Consider the following 22,204-nt stretch of genomic DNA (forward strand, 5'->3'; position numbering starts at 1 on the left):
GGGTACCTGGAATCCAGTGTGTGGTAAGCGCCTATTGTCTCTGCCAACATGCCTGTAACTCTTTTCCTTTTTCAGTTACTGTAATGAATGCATGTTGGATCCAAACTGTGGTTTCTGCTACAAGATGAACGAATCAGCCGTCATTGACTCCTCCTGTGTTCCAGTGAATAAAGCATCTACCACCGAGGCAGCCTGGGGCAGGTATGCACTTCCCACTTACTGTAACCATACACAGTAAAATGTCAGACAAGGTTAAGCTGAAGTTGTCAATGTCTGCGCAAGTAGGAGTTCTTTAAAGCAGGCCTCATTGCTACCTCACTTCACAGCACGTAGTGATCCGTACAGGTGTAGAGCATCACAGCTGTGTATTTCACAAACTCCAAAAAGAGCACACTCCAGCCTGGACTACTGCAGATCCACATTCCAGACCCTGCTCTACCTGATAAGCTACAGGAGTTTGGATCTTAAATTTTAGGCAGGTGCTCCCAGATACTGCCACTACAGGCTCCCCTAGTGCGTTTTACTTGGCTGTGCTGTAATTTCCAAATTGTAGTTTTCTGAGCTCAAAGACAATTTTAAAGTCAAAATGAATTAATGTCATTTTAAATTCTTTCATGTACTTAATTTTTCATAGAGTACTTTCCTGAGGTTCAGTGAAATTAAGCAAAATAAGGATAAAAGTTGATTAAGCTTTGGCGCGTAACAATTTGTGTCTTCATTTCCCGTGAAAATGAAAATATCTTTCATCCTGTCAACCTCATGGTACTAATAAAGGCAATGAAACCTGTAATAAAGTATAAAGTGTTAGTATTAACTATTATCCAGTTGTCATTCATTGTATCAGAGAAGCACTTGAGAAGTAAAAGTTTTATGATATTTGAAGAAAAATCCAAACTATGTTTTAAATATGCTAGTTAGAAATAAATGTTTTTAAAATGAATACTTAAAAAAACTTCTTCTAAAAAACCACCAGAGTATAATTTTCATTAATCAGACTTACTAGTGGGTTAATTGATTAAATATTGAATATTGAACACTGTTTAACAATACCAAGTGTGTATAGTTTCCCATATTTTATAAATTAATTTATAAGCAGAAATTTTTACTAATAAAAGTAAGGAGCCCTTATTTGTCCACATCAGTAGGGTTTGGGGGTTTTTTTTGAGGGGAGGGTCTTTTTGAGACAGGTATCACTATGCAGTTTAGGCTGGCCTTGAACTCACTTTGTAGCCCAGGCTGGCTTGGAATTTGCAGTGATTCTCCTGCCTCAGCTTCCCAAGTGCTGGGATTACAGACATGTGCCACCCCACCCAGTAGTAGGGGATTTAAAAGTCAGAGGCTTCAAAACACAAATTTCTTTCTTTTTTTTCCCCAAATAACATTATACAACTTTTTAGTAGAAATGTGTATTACTGACTTTATTTTTAGGAGATTAATTTACAAATTCTGTCTTAGTTACTTTTCTCTCATTGCTGAGACAAAATATCCAACACCCAAACTGAAAGGGAGGAAAGATTTATTTAGCTCATAGTTTGTAGAGCTTTCAGTCCATAATTGGCTGGCTCAAAGGTAGGGTGGCATCACAGAAGAGAAACAGTTCATGGCAGGCAGAAGGTAGCAAAGCAAGCAAGTGGGGGACCTTAGCAGCTCTTTCTGCCCCTTTTATATTCTACCTAGGCTACCAGGATTAGGGCACTGGCAAACCAATCAGTGGACTGACTTAGTAATCGCCCACCCTTAATCCTAGCATTGCACTATGAATCAATCCCACTGTCACACACTCTAGATCCAGCCGCCTCTGAAAAAGCCCCACCTATGACCACATGAGACTTTGGAGGGACATCCAGACGCAAGCCATGATAACAACTTATCCTTTCACTGGATATTTTTGGGTCATCCTCCTTTCACTGTAAACACAATTGCAGAGAAGTGAGGCACAGATAACACCTAAGTAGGAAAAATAAAAATAACACCAAAAATCCAGCTTTTATGTGTGTAACCTGTTGTTAGAATCATCTTAACCTCTACAAGAAAAGAAAAAAATCACCAAGAATTTCTTACTTTTTCTACTGGGCAACTGCCCTCCTCCTAGCTCAGCCACTGCTGTTGTTATTTCCATCTTTGTTAGAAAAAGATTGGAAGTCAGGCATGGTGGCACACGCCTGTAATCCCAGCACTCGGGAGGCTGAGGCAGGAAGATCATCATACATTCAAGACCAGCCTAAGCTACAAAGTGAGCTCAAGGCCAGCCTGAACTGCATAGCGAGACCCTGTCTCAAAAAGACAAACAGACAGACAGACAGACAGACAGACAGAAAGAAAGAAAGAAAGAAAAAGAGAAAGAGAGAGAGAGAAAGAAAATGATTGGAAAGGGCAGGATGTGTTTACCATGTGAAACTCCTAGAGCAGTTTCTTCATTTGTAGGTAAAATAGCATTCACTGTTTTTTGTTGGTAGTAGTGGTGGTTTATTGGTCAGTTAGTAGTTTTTATGCAATAAGATATAACAGAACTCTCAGAGCAAAATCTATTACCTTGGGCTTGCACCTAGGTGTTTCCAGGTCAGAGAATGAGGGAATTTATAGCTTTATACCCTGCCTGCTAAATTGTGCTGTATTTCCTAAAAAGACCCGGGAGTGGGGTGGGATGCAGAGACCTCTCATGATGGAAACTGTAATTTTGATGAACTCTGAATTATCACTATGACAACCATTTGCCCATAATCAACCCTAATAAAAGTAAACTTTTTAAAAGACCATTGTCATGCTTTTTTACATGTTGTTAAATATCAGTGAAAAGTTAAAAAATAAAAGTTTAGCAGACTCTTAGAAACCATAGTAGATCCGTCAGTGTAGAAACCCCTGAACCTCTGACGTGTGCCCCACACATGCACAGCTGACCCTGAGAGGGCCCTCAGCAGGGCAGGAGAGAGGTACTGGTAGTGAGAGTGAGGTGGGAACATCGTCACACACAGCCTAGCAGGCGAGAGGGTGGAGTGTGTAATGCACAGGGAGACGAAGACCAGAACTTGCCTCTCTTTCTATGCGGTGATTACCAGCCTCAGAAATAGGTTCAAGAAATGCTCTAACTAATGAAGCTGGGCTAGGATCTCCTTGCTATTTTCTTGGTACCTCAGGAGCAGATTGTGTGTCTCGTGATTTCTCTTACTGGGGCCTCTACTAAGGGGTAGCATGGGTTCTCATTTCATATTGCCTTTGTAAAGTGGGATCCACAAGCTGAAAAACACAAACATTAAAAATAAGTAGAGGGGAGTTTGACGTGTGCCTATGGCCCTAAGTGCTCAGGAGGTTGAGGCAGAAAGATCCCTTGAGTTTTGCACTAGCCTGGGAAACCTAGTGAGACCCTCTCTCTTGAATGAGTGAATAAATGAATGAAAAATGGAGAAATTGTACTAGTTATTGAATGCGAGAAAGCTACCAGTTATAAAAGGTGCCAGTGAGTACCTAAAGATCCTGCACTGCAAAAAAAAAAGACAGACTTTAAAATAACATTTTGAAAAGAAGCAATAGACATACTGTCCTGATTATACTCAATACTATAGCTATAATTAGGATTTGTGTTGTATAATGTGCACGTTTACATATGACATGCACAATTCAGCAAATTTTATAAAAAAATAACTTCAGAAACTATAATTCTAGATAAATGTGTAGAATACAGTTAAAAACTTATTGCCTTGTAATTTGTTTAAAATATGAATTATTGAAAGAAACAAAAGACAGGAAAGTAGGGAACTATACAAAAAACTATGGTTAAAAAAGTCATAGAAACCCAGCAAAATTAAATGTAAATCTGTTATTAAAATACAGAATTAAACCAAGTAAGCAGATATAAACAAAGGTTTTCACTGTGGTGTGTGTATGTGTGTGTGTGTACAGTATTGAGGCTTAAACCAGAGTCTCACACATATTAGGCAAGTGCTCTACCATGAACTACATCCCCAATTCTTTTTTATTGTATCCCTTTTTTAGTTGTTTCTATTTTATTTTATTTTACGTTATTTCATTAATTTTGCTGCTGGGGGTTGAACCCAGAGCATTATGTATGTTAAGCATATGCTTTAGCAGTAAGCTGTACCCCCAGCCCAAAGTTCATTAATTTCAACAGTTGTATATGGTCCTAGTATCCTAAAATGTCTACTGCCTTGTCCTTTACAGGAAATATTTGCTGGCCCCCACTCTGTCTTTTCGTGTAAACTGATATTTCACATAAATGGAATCAAACAATATATTGTCTTTTCAGCCTGGCTTCTGTCACTTAACATAATATTTTAGAGGGTCATCTGCATTGTAGTGTGTGTAAGAAATAGATTTTGTCATCTAACTTCAAATGTTTTTTTCTTTTATTTTAAAGAGAAAAAACTAAAAATGATACACAATTTCAAAACAAGATTAATAGTGAATTAATGATGGTTTTTATATTATATATTGTTATCTTCAAAGTAATTGTTCAGATTATCAGATATAGTTGATTAAAAAGGTTTTTTTTTTTTTGCAAAGTTGATAAAAAAAATTGGGCATTAACTATTCCTTTCAATAAACCACTAGAAGTTACTAGTACAATTATCTTAGCTATCTTGCATATATATATATATATATATATATATATATATATATATACACACACACACACACATATATATATACCCCTTCTTTCATTCTTTCCTCCTTTCCACCATCCCAGTTATTCTTTTCCCTTAAGCAGTTTCTTTCCCTTTCACTATACCTATTGTACCTTTTGGATCTTATTTATTCTTTCAGTTTCTTACACTAGGGAGAAAATACGATGTTTATACATGAGGGTGTAATTTATTTCACTTATGAGTATGGTCTCTAGTTGCATCCATTTACCTATAAAAGCCTCGAGTTTCTCTTTCTTTATAGCTGAGTAATACTCCATTGTATAAAAATACCACATCTTTTTTATCCATTCCTTGGATGCTGGGCATTTGGGTTTTCAAGATTCAGTTATGACAAATTGGGCTGCAATAAACATGGATGTACATATATCATTGTAGGACCATGTTTTCAATTCTGGAAAATTATCCAGAAGGGGAGTAGCTGGGTTGAACAGACCTTTAATCCTAGTATTTTGATGAATTTCCACACTGATTTCTACATTTATTGTACCAGTCTCCACTCCCACCACCGTGGAGAAGAGTTCCTTTTTCCTCCACAGCCTCTCCAGCATTTGTTATTGGTGGATTTCTTGATGATAGGCAATCTTTCTGGGGTAAGATACAACCTCAGTGTTGTTTTAATTTGCATTTCTTGAATGGCCAGTGATGTTGAACATTTTTTGATATATTTATTTGCCATTTGTATTTCTTCATGTGAGATGTATGTTTTCATCTCAGATGCCCATTTTTTGATTCAGTTTCTGAATTTTGAAAAAGTCAGGGGGCCTGATTTTTTTCAATTCTTTCTATATTTTAGATAGAAGTCCTTTGTCTGAGGGACAGTTGGCTAATTTTTTTCCCCAATTCTTGGAGTTTCTTTTTACTCTATAGTAATTTTTTTAATGTGTGAAAACTTTTCAGTAAGGTGAGATCCCAGCTGATGATTCTTTTAAGTATTTCCCATACACTTTGGGTTTTGTTCATTAACTTTCTGCCTACCCCCTATGTATTCAAGATTTCTACCTACTTTCTTTTCCAGTAGATTTAGGGTTTCTGTTTTACTATTTAAATCTCTGATCCATTTTGACTTTAGTTTAGTTTCATGGTGACAGACATGTGTCTAGTTTCAGTCTTTGGCATGTGAAGAGCCAGTTTTTCCAGCACCTTTTATTAAAGGGGCTATCTTTCTTCCAGTGAATATGTTTGGCTTCTTTGTCAAAGATAAGATGGCTGAATGTGTCTGTAGTTATGTCTGCATTTTCTAATCTGTTGCATTGGCCTTCAGGTCTGGTTTTTTTTTTTTTTGCCAGTAACATGCTGATTTCATCACAGTAGCTTTGGACTTTTTAGATTTACTTTGCCAGTAATTTCCATTTGATTTCACTATGGTCTGATTACATGCATGAGATAATTTCAATTCCTTTGCATTTATTTAAGAATGTTCAGTGAGCTAGAATATGGTCTGTTTTAGAGAGCATCCCCTGTGCAGCTGAGAAGAAAGTGTATTCTGATGTTGTTGGGTGGAACACTCTGTAAAGGTCTATCAAGTCCATTTGTTCACAAGTTTGGTTAAGTTCTGTTATTTCTTTGCTGATTTTTTGCCAGTTGATCTATCTGTTTGTGACAGTGGGGAGTTAAGTTCCCCCATTACGATTGTGTTATTGCTTATTTGATTGTTCATGTCTATTAAAATTTGTCTTATATAGTTGGGTGCTCCCTTGTTTGGTGCACATATATTTGTGGTTGTTTTCTCTTCCCCTTGCATTTTTCCCCTAACAAGTATGTAGTGACCTTCTTTATCTCTTTGTATCATTCTTATGACCAAGGATGATCACATTTTCTGCAAACAGAATAGCTGTCGCTCCTTTTTTCTGGGTTTCTGTCACATGGAATATTGTTTTCCATCCTTTGACTTTCAGTCTATGAATTTCCTTTTGATTTAAATGTGTTTCTTTTATACAGCATATTTTTGCATTTTGTTTCTTGATCCACTCTGCCAGTCTTTTTTTTTTTTTTTTTGATTGGTGAGTTAAGGCCATTTACATTAATGGTTATAACTGGTATGTATTGGCTTATCCTGGTCACAGTATTTTCCTGCTGTTGGTTTCCTACTTTTCTGCCATTTAATTGCTTGCTCTACCTGGTGGTTCCTTTCTACTGTTGTTCTTGGAATTGTGGTCATTTTTATCTCTTTCTGAAATATCTTTCAGTACTCTTTGTAGGGTTAGTTTGTTGGTCATGAATTTCTTAAGTTATTTGTTGTGAAAGTATCTTATTTCTCCATTAATTTTGAAAGGTAGTTTTGCAAGGTACATCAGTCTGGTTAGAACTTGATTTTTTTCAGTACCTGGACTACTACACTCCAAGCTCTTCTTGACTTGATGGTTTGTATTGAGAAATCTGTCATGATTCTAATGGTCTCTCCTTTATAGTTGATCTGTTTCTTTTTTCTAACAGTGTTTAATATTCTGTTCTTGTGCTGAATTTCTGGGATCTTGATTATTATATGTCTGGTAATAGATTTATTTCAGTTATGGCTAACTGGAGTTCTGTATGCCTCATTTAACTGTATGTCAGATTCTTTTCACATGCTTGGGAAATTTTCTTCTATTCTGCAAATCGTCTTTATGTCATTTATGTTGATGCCTGCTTTTTCATTGACACCTATCAGTCTTATATTATTTTTCCTTGCAACATCTTGCAGCTGTTATTTCCTGGTTCCATGTTATTTTTAAGAGATCTTTCCTTTCGTGATTGCTAGCTGCAATGCTATATTCAAAGTCTGAAAGACTATCTTCAGTTTCATTCAAGTAGTTTTGCCAGCTTTTGATTGAATTTTTAATTTCCTGGGTATCTCTTTGAATCAGTTTAATGCACTCTAATTCTTTCCGATTTGTTCATTCAAGGTTTCCATAATTTTTCTGTGCTCCTCTATTTTTTTAATCTATGTCTTCTGTAGATATGTTGAGCAATTCTTTCATTATGATTGTCATGTCTTTTTTTGTCTGAGAGATCATTTATGATCTGATTTCTTCTATAACCTGGTAGAGTTGTTTCTTTACTTCATTTGCTATCATTGTGGAAATTTCAGGTGTGTGATTTCCAAGTTCTTCTATGTAGAGGTCTCCTGGAATTGTTCTGGTCTGGAGGTCTGAGACTGCACCTTGCTACTTTGTCTTAACATTTTCTACTTTTAAAAAAAGTATTTAATTTGTTTTCTGTGATGATCCTTGAGAGTTTTCATAACTATCACTAGTATCAAGGCCTCTCTGAAAGTAGTCTGTACTTCAGGGGTATGTTCTGCGTTTAGAAGATTCTTGGTTTGTATCTGTTGCAAGATCCTACCTTTCCAATTAATTGAGAGTGGAATGTTGGTTTCTGTTTGGCTCAGTCCCCAGGCTTTTCGTGCAGGCCTGTGGTGAGATTATTTCCCCAGAGCTTCCCAATATTGTTACATAAGAGAGAACAACTGATCACAACAGATATGACATTATAGCTATAGTACAGTTAGACATATGCACAATTTAGAAACTGACAAACTGTGGTAACTATTTCTTTTGTACTTTAGGCCATAGGAGCAAAGTCTCTAGGTGTATAACAGAACTGATCATAAATTAGGAGTTTGTATACAAAGTTTTTCCCCTTGTTACAGTGGGTTTAGCCTGGATTCCTCAGAAAGAGCAGGTTGCCTTGTCCCAGGTGCTTCCCGTGCTGACTACCCATCCAGTAGTGTGAGAGTGTGATTCCTCCAGATCAAGGTTCTCTGTATGCCAGAGGGGTGGTCAATGGGGTTTTTCCCCTCCCGCTCAGTTCACTGAGGCTCCTGAGGCTCACCATCGCTCCTGTGATCTATCCCTTTTTTATTTTTATTTTTATTTTTGTTTTTTGTTTTTTGACAGTATTGCCAAGTTTCCCAAGTTGGCCTTGAAATCTTCATTCTCGTGCCTAAGCCTCTCAAATAGCTAGGATTACAGGCATGCACAATGCCTCCCTCTGATTTTTAAAAATATAGTTGTGTGCTGTTTACAAGAGATGTTATGGTTTAGATCTGCAATTGCCCCCAAAGACTCATGTGCTTGGGAGATTTCATTATGTGTGCTAAAGTTGTCTTGCTGTCCTGAGGTGAGGTCTGTCCTGCAGAGGTGCATCACTGTGCATGTGACTTGGAAGACTCCATCTCCCTTCCCAGATCCTACCTTTCTACCCTCCTTCCTGACAGGCAAGAGGTGAGCAGCTTTCCTCTACTCAAGCTTTCCTCCAACGTACTGCAGCATGTACTGAAATTTCTAAACCGTGAGCCAAATCACCCCTCCTCTAGTTTGTTGTGTTGGGTGTTGAGTCCCAGCAATAAGAAAAGATAAGAAAGATGGCTAAGACAGAACTTATACAAAGGCTATAAATAAAAGCAATAAAAAATTGAGTGCTAAGAGGACAAAAAAATCAAAACTTAAGTAATCTTAAAGAGTTACAAACTGGATACAAGACTTAAATGGTGAATTTAATAACAAATTTCATTCTTTTCAAACAAACATAAAACACATAGAAAAATTTACCATGTTCAAACACAGGGACTAGATTTAACATTAAAAAAGGTATAATAAAAAGTATGAGGCAGGGAACTGTACCAAGCCTGCCAGCATCAGCCAGGATCAAACAGCCCAGAAAAATCCAAAACAACAGTGAGAAATCAAACTAGTGGGTGGAACCAAGGGACCAGAGAGACAAGGCCAAACCTAGGTGTGAGCACACATGTCAACAGTGGGTGAGACTAGCAAGACTGAGACCAGACTCTGGCTGAGGTGCACACGCAACCCCAGGCAAAATCAGCAGCATGGAAGAGTGTGAAGCAGCAGCAAGGGGCCAGTAGTTGGCAAGTTAGGTGAACCAGCCTGGAGCTTCAACACGTAGACACATGGAATAGAAGCGAGTGGGGCTGCCATTCTTACCAAAGGGCTCTGGAGAACTCTAGCAATAGACCAGTGCCAGCCCCCGGAATCCAGCAGCCACAATCAGCCTCATAACCAGCACAAACCCTACAGCAGATCCAACTGAGTACACAGCACATTTCTGGGAACTGATGTGGAAACTACTGCAGACCTGTGGACACCTGGGAAACTTTGTTACTTTTATTTCTGTTTGTCTGATTGGTTATCCTTTTTCTGTCTGGCTGGGGTGTTTTGTTTTATTTTTTGTAGTTATCTTTTTTTTTTAAAACAGGAAAAAACAAGACCCACATGTGTCAACATCATATTGCCTCCCTAGTGTAAGAACCTGAAAGAGTAAATAAAACCCAAAAGGTAGAATAGATATTGTGAAAGGGAAAGAAGCTGCTCAAAGGGGAGGAACAACTGGGATGAGAGAAAGGCAAAAAGAAAGAAGGAAGGGGAAAAATATATAGGTATATACAAGGATAGCCGGAATAATTGTACTGTGATATCTGTTGGTTCATTGAAAGAACAGGTAATGCTTAAATTTTTTTGACCAATTTTACATACTTATATCTGCTAATCTGAAATAACTAATTTAAAGAAAACAATATGCAGTATAACAACCACTGCTGTATTCCTACCATCTTGTTTTGTGGTTATCCTCGCTACAAAGAGTATTAAAAGGTATTCTAAACAGAGAAAAAAAATGACCACAATTTCAAGAACAACAACAGAAAGAAACCACCAGGCAGGGCAAGTAATTAAACAGAGGAGAAGAGCAGGGAACCAAAAATAGGAAAATACCATGACCAAGACAAGCCAATATATATCAGTTGTAACCATCAATGGCTCAATTCACCAATCCAAAGAAACAAACTGCCAGAGTGGGTCAAGAAACAAGATCCAATAATATCCTGTATACAAGAAACACATTTAATGCAAAAAGCAATTCATAGACTGAACATCAAAGGATGAAAAACAGTCTTCCACACAATATGAACCCTGAGAAAAGCAGCAATAGCTATTTTTTTTTTTTTTGCAGACAATGTCAATTTTAAACCAAGAATGATCAAGAGTGATAAAGAAGGTCACTACACACTTGTTAGGGAGAAACTTCAAGAGGAAGAGATAACCATCATAAATATATGTGCACCAAATACAGGAACACCCAACTATATAAGACAGTTATTATTAAACATGAAAAATCAAATATGCAATAACACAGTTGTAACAAGAGACCTCATTACCCCAGTGTAACAAAGAAATAGATCAACTAGACAAAAACTCAGCAAAGAAATAACAGAACTGAACCAACCTTGAGAACAAATGGACTTAGTGGATGTTTTTAGACTGTTTTTAGATATTATCATCAAATACACATTCTTCTCAGGTGCTCATGGCACGTTCTCTAAAATAGACCATATACTAACCCACAGAACATGCTTAAGTAAATGCAAAAGAACTGAAATCATCCCATGCATATCTGACCATAGTGCAGTGAAATTAGAAATTAATAGTAACAGAAACTGCAAAAATTCCATAAACACATGGAAATTAAGCAGTACCCTCCTAAACAACCAATGGGTCACAGATGAAATAAAGGAAGAAATTAAATAGTACCTTCAACTCAGAACAATACAGACACAACATATTGGAACCTATGGGATGCTATAAAAGCTGTCATATGAGGGAAATTTATAGCAGTTAATTCTTACATCAGGAAAACAGAATGAGCACAAACAAAATAAAATGTTACACCTCAAGCTTCTAGAAAAAGAAGAGTAAGACAAACCCAAAGCCCATATTAGGAAGGAAATTATAAAGATCAGAGCAGAAATTAACACAATGGAAACCAAGAAAACAGTACAAAGAATTAATGAATTGAAGGGTTGGGTGTTTGAAAAAAATAGCATGATAAATCCTTAGCCAACCCTTATCAAAAAAGGGAAAGAAAACACTCAAATTCATGCACTGAGGAATGATAAGGGTGAAATTAGTACAGATCTTGTGGAAATTTAGAGGATCATCAATAAATACTTTGAAAATCTTTACTCTCATAGGATGGAAAATACAGAAAATATGGACAGATTCCTAGATACATATGAATTACCAAAGCTGAATCAAGAAGATATAAAAATTCTTAATAAGCCAATAGCAGTTATTGAGATTGAAAATGTAATTAAAAACTTACCAACAAAGAAAAGTCCAGGTCCTGATGGAATCACTGCTGAATTCTACATGAAATTTAGAGAAGATCTAATGCCAATACTCTTCAAACCCTGTAAAGACATTGAAAAGGAAGCAATATTCCCTCTCTCCTAGAGGCAAGTATTGTCCTGATACCAAAACCAGAGAAAGATCCAACCAAAAAAGAGAACTACAGGCCAATGTGCCTAATGAACATAGATGCAAAAATCCTCAATAAGATACTAGCAAACAGAATTCAACAAATCATGAAGAAGATTCTACACCATGCCAGGTAGGATTTATCCCAGGAACGCAGGGATGGTTCCACATAAGCAAATCAATAAATGTGGTATACCATATAAACAGAGCCAGAGACAAAAATCATATGATCATCTCAAGAGATGCAGAAAAAGCTTTTGATAAAGTCCAGCACTCATTCATGATAAAAACCCTACAGAAAATTGCAGTAGATGGTCTTTATCTCAATCTGACAGAAGTTATCTATGACAAACCAACAGCCAGCATCATTCTAAATGAACAAAAACTGAAAGCTTTCACTCGAAAATCAGGAACAAAACAAGGATGTCCACTGTCACCACTGCTTTTCAACATTTTTCTGGAAGCACTAGCCAGGACAATTAGACCAGAGTGAGAAATCGAAGGAATAAGGAGAGGAAAGGAAGAAGTACAATTATCCTTATTCACAGCTGACATGATACTCTACATGGAAGACCCCCAAAACTCTACGAAAGACTCCTAGAATTAATAACCAAATTCAGTTTGGGGGTTCAGTACAAAGTCAATACTCAAAAATCAATAGCATTCTTGTACACAAACAACAAACTTATTGAGAGAGAAATTGTATCATCCAAAAAAAATGAAATACTTAGGAATCAATGTAACAAAGGAAGTTAAAGATGTATATATTGAAAATTACAGTACTCTGAAAAAGAGCTGCTCTCAAAATTTAATGAAAAGTCTGAGGATATAGCTCAATGATAGGGTATAGTCCAACTCTTCAAAATAAAGAGGAAAAAAATACAAAAAAGTACTAGAAAGGATTAAAGAACAAAAGTTCATTCTTAAAATAGACCAATAAACTGGAGCAATCTCTGGCACTGCTGATCAAGAAGAGAGAAAAGGTACAAACAATATTGAGGATTAAAGATACATACAACACTCAGTGTTTTTAAAATCTTGAGGATACCGTGAATAATCATTTCCTGTGGATTTGAAGGCAGATAAAATGAGCAGTTTCTTGAAAGGGTATAGCTTTCTCTAAAAAACTCTGAACCTCTGTGATAAATTTATTCCATTTTCTGTTCTCATTTTTCATATGAGAGCAATGATCCTTAGAGAATCTGAATGACTTTCTCAAAGCCCAAGTCCAGTATCTTAAGTCCACATCATGTAGGGCAGCAACAGTGAAAGGGTATAAAGATGCATATTTTAGCATGAGATTATTTTAAGTTTTGCTTTTGTTACTGTCTTCCTATGTGGCACCGGGACAGCCTGGACTCCTGAACCCCAGTCCTCATCTGTAAATGTGAACACAGTTGTGTGGAGAAAATATGGCTGTTATGAAGTTTAAATATGAATGTATGCAAAGCTGTAAAAATGTAATGGCCCACGCAGAAACAGCCTGTACAAGTGTTTCTTTTTTTGTTTCTTAGTTTTGTCAGTAACATATTTTCCAGGCTACCTTAATTATTTCCGAATAGATAAATACACTAGAATTTTTTGTTGTTGTTTATGTCTCTTTATCCACCTCTATACCTCCTAGCTCTCCATATGTCTAAAATCAATAAATGTAGTATACATTTTCTATCCCTTACATAAATAGTAATTTCTTCTGGAACTTCAGTCCTCCTGACTAAAAATACTGCTAATGAGGGCTGCTTTCTTAATCTGCTGATTCAGGATTGTTTCCTGTAATGCTGCATTTTAGCTCTGTAATTAGAAACACTAAAATAGCTAGATAGACTCTCAATTTGGCAATTCATTGTTTTTCCCATTCATGCTGCAGATATTTTTCTCAGAACTGTGCTGTGATATAACACACAGCCCGATTCGCTGTGCTTCTCCCACACACGCACACAGAGAATTCTAGTCCAGCTCAAGCCCTTCACCTGAGGATGTCCCACCTCTAATACCTTCCTGCCTTCAGTGTTTGCTGCCGAGGGTGAGCGCCCCTCCTCTGATGTCCGCCTTTTGCCCAGATCAGATGTAACTTTTCCTTGCAGTCTTTCTACGTGGGCCCAGAAAACAGTGCTTTTTATATCCCTGGTCCTCACAGCAGCACACTGTAAGAGACATATTGCAGCTGCAAGACGCAGGATAGCCATGAGGCCTACTCAGTGTCACCTAATGTAAGTGCCGTGTGTCACATAGAGCCTCGCCCACCCGGGGAGTCTCAGGAGATAAGCCCGTCTCAGCCAGACAAGCTCTGTAAACCTTAGAGTACTGCTCACCTGACAAGAACAGCTTAGCCTCCCCTTCGAGGGAAACGCCTAGAAACTGCCCCAGATGGAACAGACATATAAGAAAGAATTCCAAACGCTGAGCATGGCTCTCTAGGTAGGTCATCTGAACCCTGGCTGACTCCGACTCAAGCCTGCTCTATCGACTTGGGAGACACTTCCAGGTAGCCTGTGCAGTGGCAGGAGGTATGCGGGACTGGTCTTTCAGGGGCCCCACACTGAAGAGGAGAGGCTGCCCCTGCGGAAGCTGGTTGGCTAGGACCACTGAGAAGCCGTGGCACCTGTACAACCTACATGGTGATTATGCTGGATTACAGGGTAATAATCGCTGTTCGGATGTATATTCTTACTGAGATGATAAATTTCAACATCTGTGTCCTGAACTTTTTTAAAACCCCTAGTGCTTTATACACATCAGTAGTTGGATTTGAAATTAATCACAGTTCCAGATGAGACAATATGGTACTCTCACTCTGTCCTTTTCATTACCTCTGCTATGTTTACACTTTATTTCCGGGAAAGGAAACCTTTAAGAGAAGAAATGAGAGTCAAACAATTTTAATTAATGCACTATGTTTATGTTTACCTGGGAATATTTAACATAATAAAAAATATTTTAAGAAAATTTAGCCATGTACTTCAGTTATGTTACTGTGTACTACGTATTGCTTATAGCTCTATAATACATGAAAAATATGTTTTAAAAATTACTAGAAGAAATATTCAGCACATTTCCTCACAGTATCTCTGGTGTGCTAAGGAAGCACTGTATCTATGATGATGGCATAAGACAAAGCGTATTTCCAAACACACGTATAGCCAAGGGATTTTCCTTTATTATCTGATTTATTCATTTACATTTTATTTTTAAGGAGATGCATCAGTTTTGTATATAGAAAATTCATCGTTAATAAAATGTGTTAGTATCTGCAATATCTGAAGCTATGCAAGTGCAGTAAGCCCGAGTTATGAATGAGTTCTGTTCCAGGAGAACATTCATAAGTCACATTCATTCCTAATCTGACCCAGTGAGTCTTACATAGTACACCTGTGCTTCTTATACAGTTCACCTGTGAAAATTCACAGCTTGAATGTTCATAAATCAGGGATTTACTGTATGAGATTCTTACATTTTTAATAGTTATTCATGTAAGGGATAGAAAAACCTCCATTTTACTCCTAATATTGCATACTTCACAATTAATTTTGCCAGCTTACAGAAGGACGGTGTCTATTACTTGATATTTTGACCCAATCTTGCCTTTTAAATTACATTTTTCTTTGTTTCTGCTTGAAGTTCTGCTAGATTATTCCCTTTATGGTCTGTATCTATAATATTATGTACTTACAAGTTCTACACATCTATAAATTATTTCAGAGATCACAAGTCTGGGTTATTATTTTTTCAAGTACAGAAACAACCTCCTTTACATTTAGTGACTATATTGTAGAATTTGACTCTCTTTATGTTGGAAAGTATACAAATCAGTAAGCCAAGACATTTCTAAATAATTTCTATCCATATTATTTTGTGCCGTTTCTCAGTTGAAATTTAATTGTAATAATAAAAAACACTATAACCCAAATAGTGATATTTATAATATACTTAACTACTCTTCATTTTTACCAAAACCCTTACATTTTGATTCAGCACACATTCCTTTTACAATTTCAATTTCTTTCTTTAGTTCTTGCTGCCTTTGAAATGTAGGCTATGAGTTATTTCTCACTAAAGAAGATTAAAGAACACTGCAAGGCTTTTATCAGAAGGCTAAGAGCAAGGCTTGAATTCCATGTGCTAGGTTAATATAAGATCACAGTGGTGAGTACTGATTCATCAAACCTGGTACAACTAAGCAACAGAAGCTGCAGCAGAGCAGAAATGAAAGGTGAAGAGCTTGGAATCTGTCAGAAAGGGTTCAGAGTGGGTAGTGGGAATCAGAGGAAGGAAATATATGGCTGGGGCTGATACTGGGAATCTGAGTTTGGATCCCGTTGTTGTAGAGTGGCGTTGAACCTGTGGCACATGTGCCGCAGCAGGGTGTTCGTTATTACTAAAAGCTCTAAAAGGTTCGCCATCACTGCCACAGAGCCTCACTTAGGAACTTGATTGAATTTTGCAAGGGCCCTTTCCAAGGTGTGGAAGTCACCGGCAGTGGTGTCTGATAAATGACTGCACATGGTCAATAGATATGTTATTATAACACAGTGAGATATAGTTCTCTTTTAAGTATTACAAACAGATGAAGAAAGCTGTTTGGCACTAGCATTGTCTTATCACTTTGGCAGGAGACATTAAGCAGGAATTAGTACTGTTTTCACTCCACTTTTATTATTATAACTATCTTCTATTCTTGGCAAGTGTAGTTGATCATATTGTTCAGGGTACCTGCTGCCACTCTCGGAGGAGGATTGTGCTTCCCTGGTCCATCCAGTATGGTCCACATGAATTTTTTGGCCAAGAAGTATTTGCTTCTTGTTTTTCATTTGATGCATGAGTTAGAGGGGAAAGATTGGGTAGAGAACTGTTTTGTATGGAAAAATCCATAAATATTAATTGCAGCAATTGGATTTTATAACACAGTTTAAACTGTTCTCACTGATAGGCATTATTACTCTTGGAAATAAAAGTTTCTTCAGAAGTCATTTTATCACATTGAAATTTAACATTGTATACTGCATGCTATTAAAAGTGTATTATCACCAGCCAGGGGCCCTCAGAAGGAGCTGGAGCCTAACGCTCTACTACAGTGGTCCTCATGCAGGCGGAACAGCTGTCCTATCAGGCCCAGGTGGCGCCCAGTGGGCACTCCTGGTGGGCACTAGGCCTGGGTGGGCAGGCCTCTAGCTCTGCGCGAGGAAGGGCCACACTCTTATCTCTGCAGCCTGTTCTCTGGGCCTACACACACCAGCCATCCGGGCACACCTGTCTGCCTGGGTCCCGGTCAGCAGGTGCCGCCCCGTGCTGCGGTCTCACTGCCTCCTGCTTCCTGCAGTCATTGCAGTTTGGCAAGCTGGGCCATCACTGTTCAAAATAGAACACTGAAACGCAATGGCCAAGATGAACGGAAAGGAGAATTCAGCACTACTCAATGCTGGGTCAAATGGGATATGAAAATATAAGATCAGAACTTGTGAAGAATACCTGTAGATTTATCTGCTGCTCTTCTTGCATTAAAGAAGATAGATAATCTGATGCTGATTCTGCGTGAATGTTGGGTATCTTATGGATTTCCCACACGATTCTCAAACTTCTGGGAGCTTGTCTCTGAGAGGTGCACAAAGGTGCACAAAGCACAGGAAATGTGCAGACATCGCCGTGGCCACGTGGGCACTCTGGTCTGAAGATCTCACGCGTTTCAGCCTCCGGTCACAATTAATATGCTGCATGGCATCAGAGATTGTCTTGCTTAAGGAAAACTGATAACCAGAACCACAAATCAAGCTTGGATCCTGGTCCAAGCCAGGCTTCCTGCTTTATAAATATACAAGTCACTCACTCACGAGACTTTTCACATCAGCTTTGCATAACTTGGTAAGCTATCAAGCGATGACCATACAGCAGTATGTTCACTGCCAAATAATACCGAGTTCAGGAGATCAGCATAATACCATAAAACATCTGGATTCATCCTTCGACAGGGCGCATCTTACCTACCTGTGACCCATGTTTCACTTGGACTATCTTGTATTATATGTTTCTCCTCTCGTTCCTCTGAGTGGAAGTAAAATGCAGCTGAAAGTGAAAAATTAAAACAGAAAATAGTATTAAAATGTGCATTTCAGTTCCGTTCACTGCTCCTGGTAGTGCTTTCTTTGAAGTGGAGCAATTGCAAGTGACTGTGTATTTAGTCCTTACACTCTATTGGGTAATTCTGTAAAACTGATTTTTGTGAGAAGTGACATATGGTGCTTATGTGTGGGCAGGTGATTGCAGCAAGTCCCAGTGAGCAAGGTAAAGAGATGCCAGGACCAAGGGGCTTTTTCCAAGCACGGTGACAGAAGATCTGCTGCTTTGTAAAGATTTTGGGGAGGAGTGCTGGAGGAAGGCTCGGGGCCCAGCGCAGACCTCTGCGGCTGATGTGAAACGCCACGGCCTGGCAGGAAGTGCGGGAGGAGGCCTGAAGTGGGGTCTGGGCTCAGGGAGCTGGCAGGAAGACAGGCAGCGTGCGAGTAAGGGTGGGAAGAGGAGCAGGTGGGAAATGAACTCATTCGGGACCCTGGCTGAGAAGAGGTGGGAGCCAAGTCGACTCTGAGCCTGTTTCCTCATGAGAAGGAGTGAGATCACTGTACTCAATCTGCCCTCTCACCTTCAGAGTCTAGAGTTTTTTATAAGCCTTTTAGGTTGAAATATTTGTAAGTTTCAGGAAGCTGCAAGAACAGAAGAAAGGTGTCTTGAGTCCCCCCACACCTACCCTCCCAGCGATCGTACCCTGAGACTAGGGTGCACTGTGGCAAGGACAGCTGCGTGACTGTAGAGCTCACGTGGACATCCTCAGGCTTCGCACACTGCATTTGTGTGTGCACTGCACGCACTGTGAAAGAACACTTTGACAGCACTGTGGAGCGCTCTCAGGACAAGGGGAAGAATGGACAACTGCAGGCTCGTGGTGTGTAGCAGAGACTGGTCGGCAGCCTTGGCTGTGACGCTGCTGAGCGTGTGTGTGTCTGGCAGGGTCACCCCGCAACACTCTTGTGGGGACACTGATGTGAGTGCATGGGGCACAGCTCCGCGGTGCCCACGGGCAGGCATGTGTGTAGGGGTGGCTGCAGCCAGACACGCTGCAAGAGCACTGCAGGTGCCTCCACCCACTCCCACTGGGGTCCCTCCTCTGAGCCAGCACTGCCCGCCCTCTTCCTGGGTGCTGCCCTGCACCGCTCTTCCCCCGGGCACCTGCGCTTCCCTTTTGGGAAGCATTGCAACACAGTTTCAAAGCCTGGACTCTGGCCCTGTCTCTGTTTGCTTGGTCACTTTCCTCCTATGTGACCCTGGCAAGTCCTGAATCACTCACTGCTTCAGTTTCCTCACTTACAAAGCTGAGGCAGTGACTACTCAACCTTACAGACTGGTCGCAAAGCACTGAGGTCAGCCCCAGCACACACCGGTCTCTCTAGAGGACTCACCTCTTGGCGTCCACTGTCTGCCGTGTCTGCTGAGTCTCTTACTCTGTAGGGTGTCCCTTCCCCACAGCCAGCCTCCTCCTGCCTGGGTCACCTGGCTTGCTGTCTGAGATGACTTAGCACACGCTGCAGTGTGCACCTCTGCTGGGGCTCCTGCTGCTCCCTGGGCTGTGGATGGTGAGGATGATCAGGTCCTTCCTCCGGTTTCCACTGGCACACGGTTTGGTAAGACTCAGCTCAGCTCAGCTCGCGACAGTTTCCTCTCACCGAGGTCAGGTGTCTGCTGTGCTACTTTGAGGTCCAGAGGCCCACGAGTGGGCTTGGTCCTGTGCACGTGACACTCCCCCTGCAGCGCCCCTCCCAGGCCTGTTCTGAGGGTTTTAGCATCCATCCCTGCTCTCTCATTTGGTTCATTACTTCCTTAGCAGCTCATGCAAAGAAAACCTGGTCACCTTGGAATCAAGAATGTACAGGCTGTGTGCTGCTTTCTCTAGAACTCTCAGATTCCCAGCAGTGCACTGATGCCCTCATTACTTCCTGTGGTAACCAGAGGAGCTCTTTAAGGTACCATTATAATCCATAAACTTTTTAATTTAATGTTTTCTGATATATTACAGTTGTTATCTTTAGATTTTACATTTTAATTGACACATAATTCGACATGTTTATGGGATAAAAATAAAAATAAAAGTGTGTTATCTCTTTCATAACGGCCGGTCATTCGTATGTCTCACTGCCTCATGGCTTTAACCGCTGGAGGTACAGGCATGACTGTCCCATTGGGCAGCTTTCCTACTGTTAGTAAAAAGACCAATAAAATGGATTCGATCCCCTTCTACCGCTGGTAGTACACACCACCTGATGGACGTCATGCGCTGGTGGTTCAAGCTGGGGAGAGCATGTTAAAAGACTCAGGCCTCATCTCTAAGATTTCTAGTCTCAGAATAGATACTACCATTTACCCAGGCATACTTTAAACATATTTTAATGAAATGAATGTTCCTTTTACAAATACATAAAGAGGAAAAGTATTTACTGTGTGTACTCTTAGGGTAGGGCATTTATTTAGGGAGCAAAATTCATGAAAAATAGGTGAATTTTATATAATCTGGCCTGGCTTTTAGCAGCTTCAAATGTTGAAAGGTTTGAGAAATAAAATCATGGCAAACTGTGGAGCGGATTATTTATAATGGATATGGCCTGTAAATATTTACAAAATTATATGTTTCCACCTTTAAAAATACTTTCAAACAACGCTGAATCGCCCCCATTGCAGCAACTGACTTTAACTTTCTATGAGGGAAGAATTCTTGAAACTCTGTGACTATTTATAAACTATTAATTGATTTTATATGCTTTTAAGGCTCGTGAAAATATACATTGTTCTTATTAATCTCGATGAAAATTTCACTGAAAGCCTTAAAATGAGATTGCTTAGAAACTCATTTCTTAAAGTATTTCAGCTGTGAAGCTTATGAATCATTAGGGATGGCTACCTGGTGTTCATAGTAATGTACTGTTTGTTCTCTATCAGGTGCCACTGGAAACTGACTGACAGTGGAGAAGTCCTCTTATTTGCTTCACTATTGAGCTTCTGGGGAGTACTTGCCTATGCTGACCTCTGTGGCATTTAATAACCTGCTTTAGGAAACAGGCAATCAGAGTTGTGTAGGAAAAGGACAGCATAGAGTTGTCAGTACTTTAGTTTTAGTAACATCTAAAACTTTTGTTCTGCCAGACAGCAGTGGTTATTTATATGAGACTGACCTAATTCATTCTGCCTGATTATTATTCAAAAATAACAACTGCTTATAACCTAAGATTAAAGAACAAAGCTTGCTATTTATGTAAATTGGGAGGGGACTCAACTAGGATATTTAGACAAACTTGAAAAAGAATTTTAAAAGTGATTACACAGAGATTAATGTGCATGCTTTGTTGCAGAGCTGCTTTAACATTAAACAAAGGCTGCACTGTCCAAGGTGTCCTGTCCCAAGCTGAGATACTTTTTATAAGTTCTTCATCAATTCAAAAAGTATCCTGTCATGGTTGTTGGTAGCAGTAGATATTTTTAGAAATCATTCTTGCTTCATTACTATAACTCTGATCCTTTAAGTACATAGAAGTATTTAATATCCCCTTTTTTGCTTTTCACTTTTTAAAAAACTTTTGCCCTGAGTTCACAGGCCAGTTGCACAACCACCTGTGCAGTGCTGGGTATGCATGACTACAGGGAAGTCATGACTGTAGGAAATCTGTGCTGCTTTAAGGTCATTTTAAAGACAATCAAACAAGGACACAAATTCAATACTGCTGCTCAGTTAAATCTGAGGGTTTTTATTTGCTTGCTTCTTTGTGCCCTGAGCGAAGAAGGGGACAGAATTTCAGATATAACTGTAAATAGGGATAACTGGCCAGGAAAAATGCACACCTGGGATGTCCCTGAAGTCAGAGGAGGAGTGGCCCGTGGAGCTGTATGGCAGGACAGGAAGGCAGGAAGGAAATGAGGAAGCTAGAAAAGATGGTCATATATGTATCCAGCTTGTGAGGACAAAGCAGAGGAGAAATTGGAGATATCCAGTGAAGAAAAATAGGGCAAGTCTAGACGCGTTCAGAGGGTTTATCTTGGAAGCAGGTTCAGGAAACACTCCTGAAAACTGCTCAGCCTCCTCAGCTGTGAGTTTTCTCACTTTTGGTCTCTCGGCTCAACAAGAACTGCCTTTAAAGTAAGCAGAATTGCTCCGTAATTGTGTTGACGGGGTCTTGATAAGGTTGATAGCTTTGAGTTTGTCCTACAAGTACAGTACATAAAAAGAGGAAGATGAAATGGTTATATTTTATAATCTACTGT

At 39.2% G+C, this 22,204-nt stretch overlaps 1 protein-coding gene across 1 annotated transcript in view; it reads left to right on the forward strand.

Moving 5' to 3' along the window:
* Positions 1-22,204, forward strand: part of Slc2a13 (solute carrier family 2 (facilitated glucose transporter), member 13) — a 268,893-nt gene that overhangs the window by 200,218 nt on the left and 46,471 nt on the right. The window contains exon 7 of the mRNA XM_013505919.1: positions 76-201. Within this exon, the coding sequence (XP_013361373.1) occupies positions 76-201 (126 nt within the window). The remainder of the gene's footprint in view (positions 1-75; positions 202-22,204) is intronic.

This window comes from Chinchilla lanigera, unplaced genomic scaffold (assembly GCF_000276665.1).
Source record: "Chinchilla lanigera isolate Chin_1 unplaced genomic scaffold, ChiLan1.0 scaffold00104, whole genome shotgun sequence".
Taxonomy (NCBI): domain Eukaryota; kingdom Metazoa; phylum Chordata; class Mammalia; order Rodentia; family Chinchillidae; genus Chinchilla; species Chinchilla lanigera.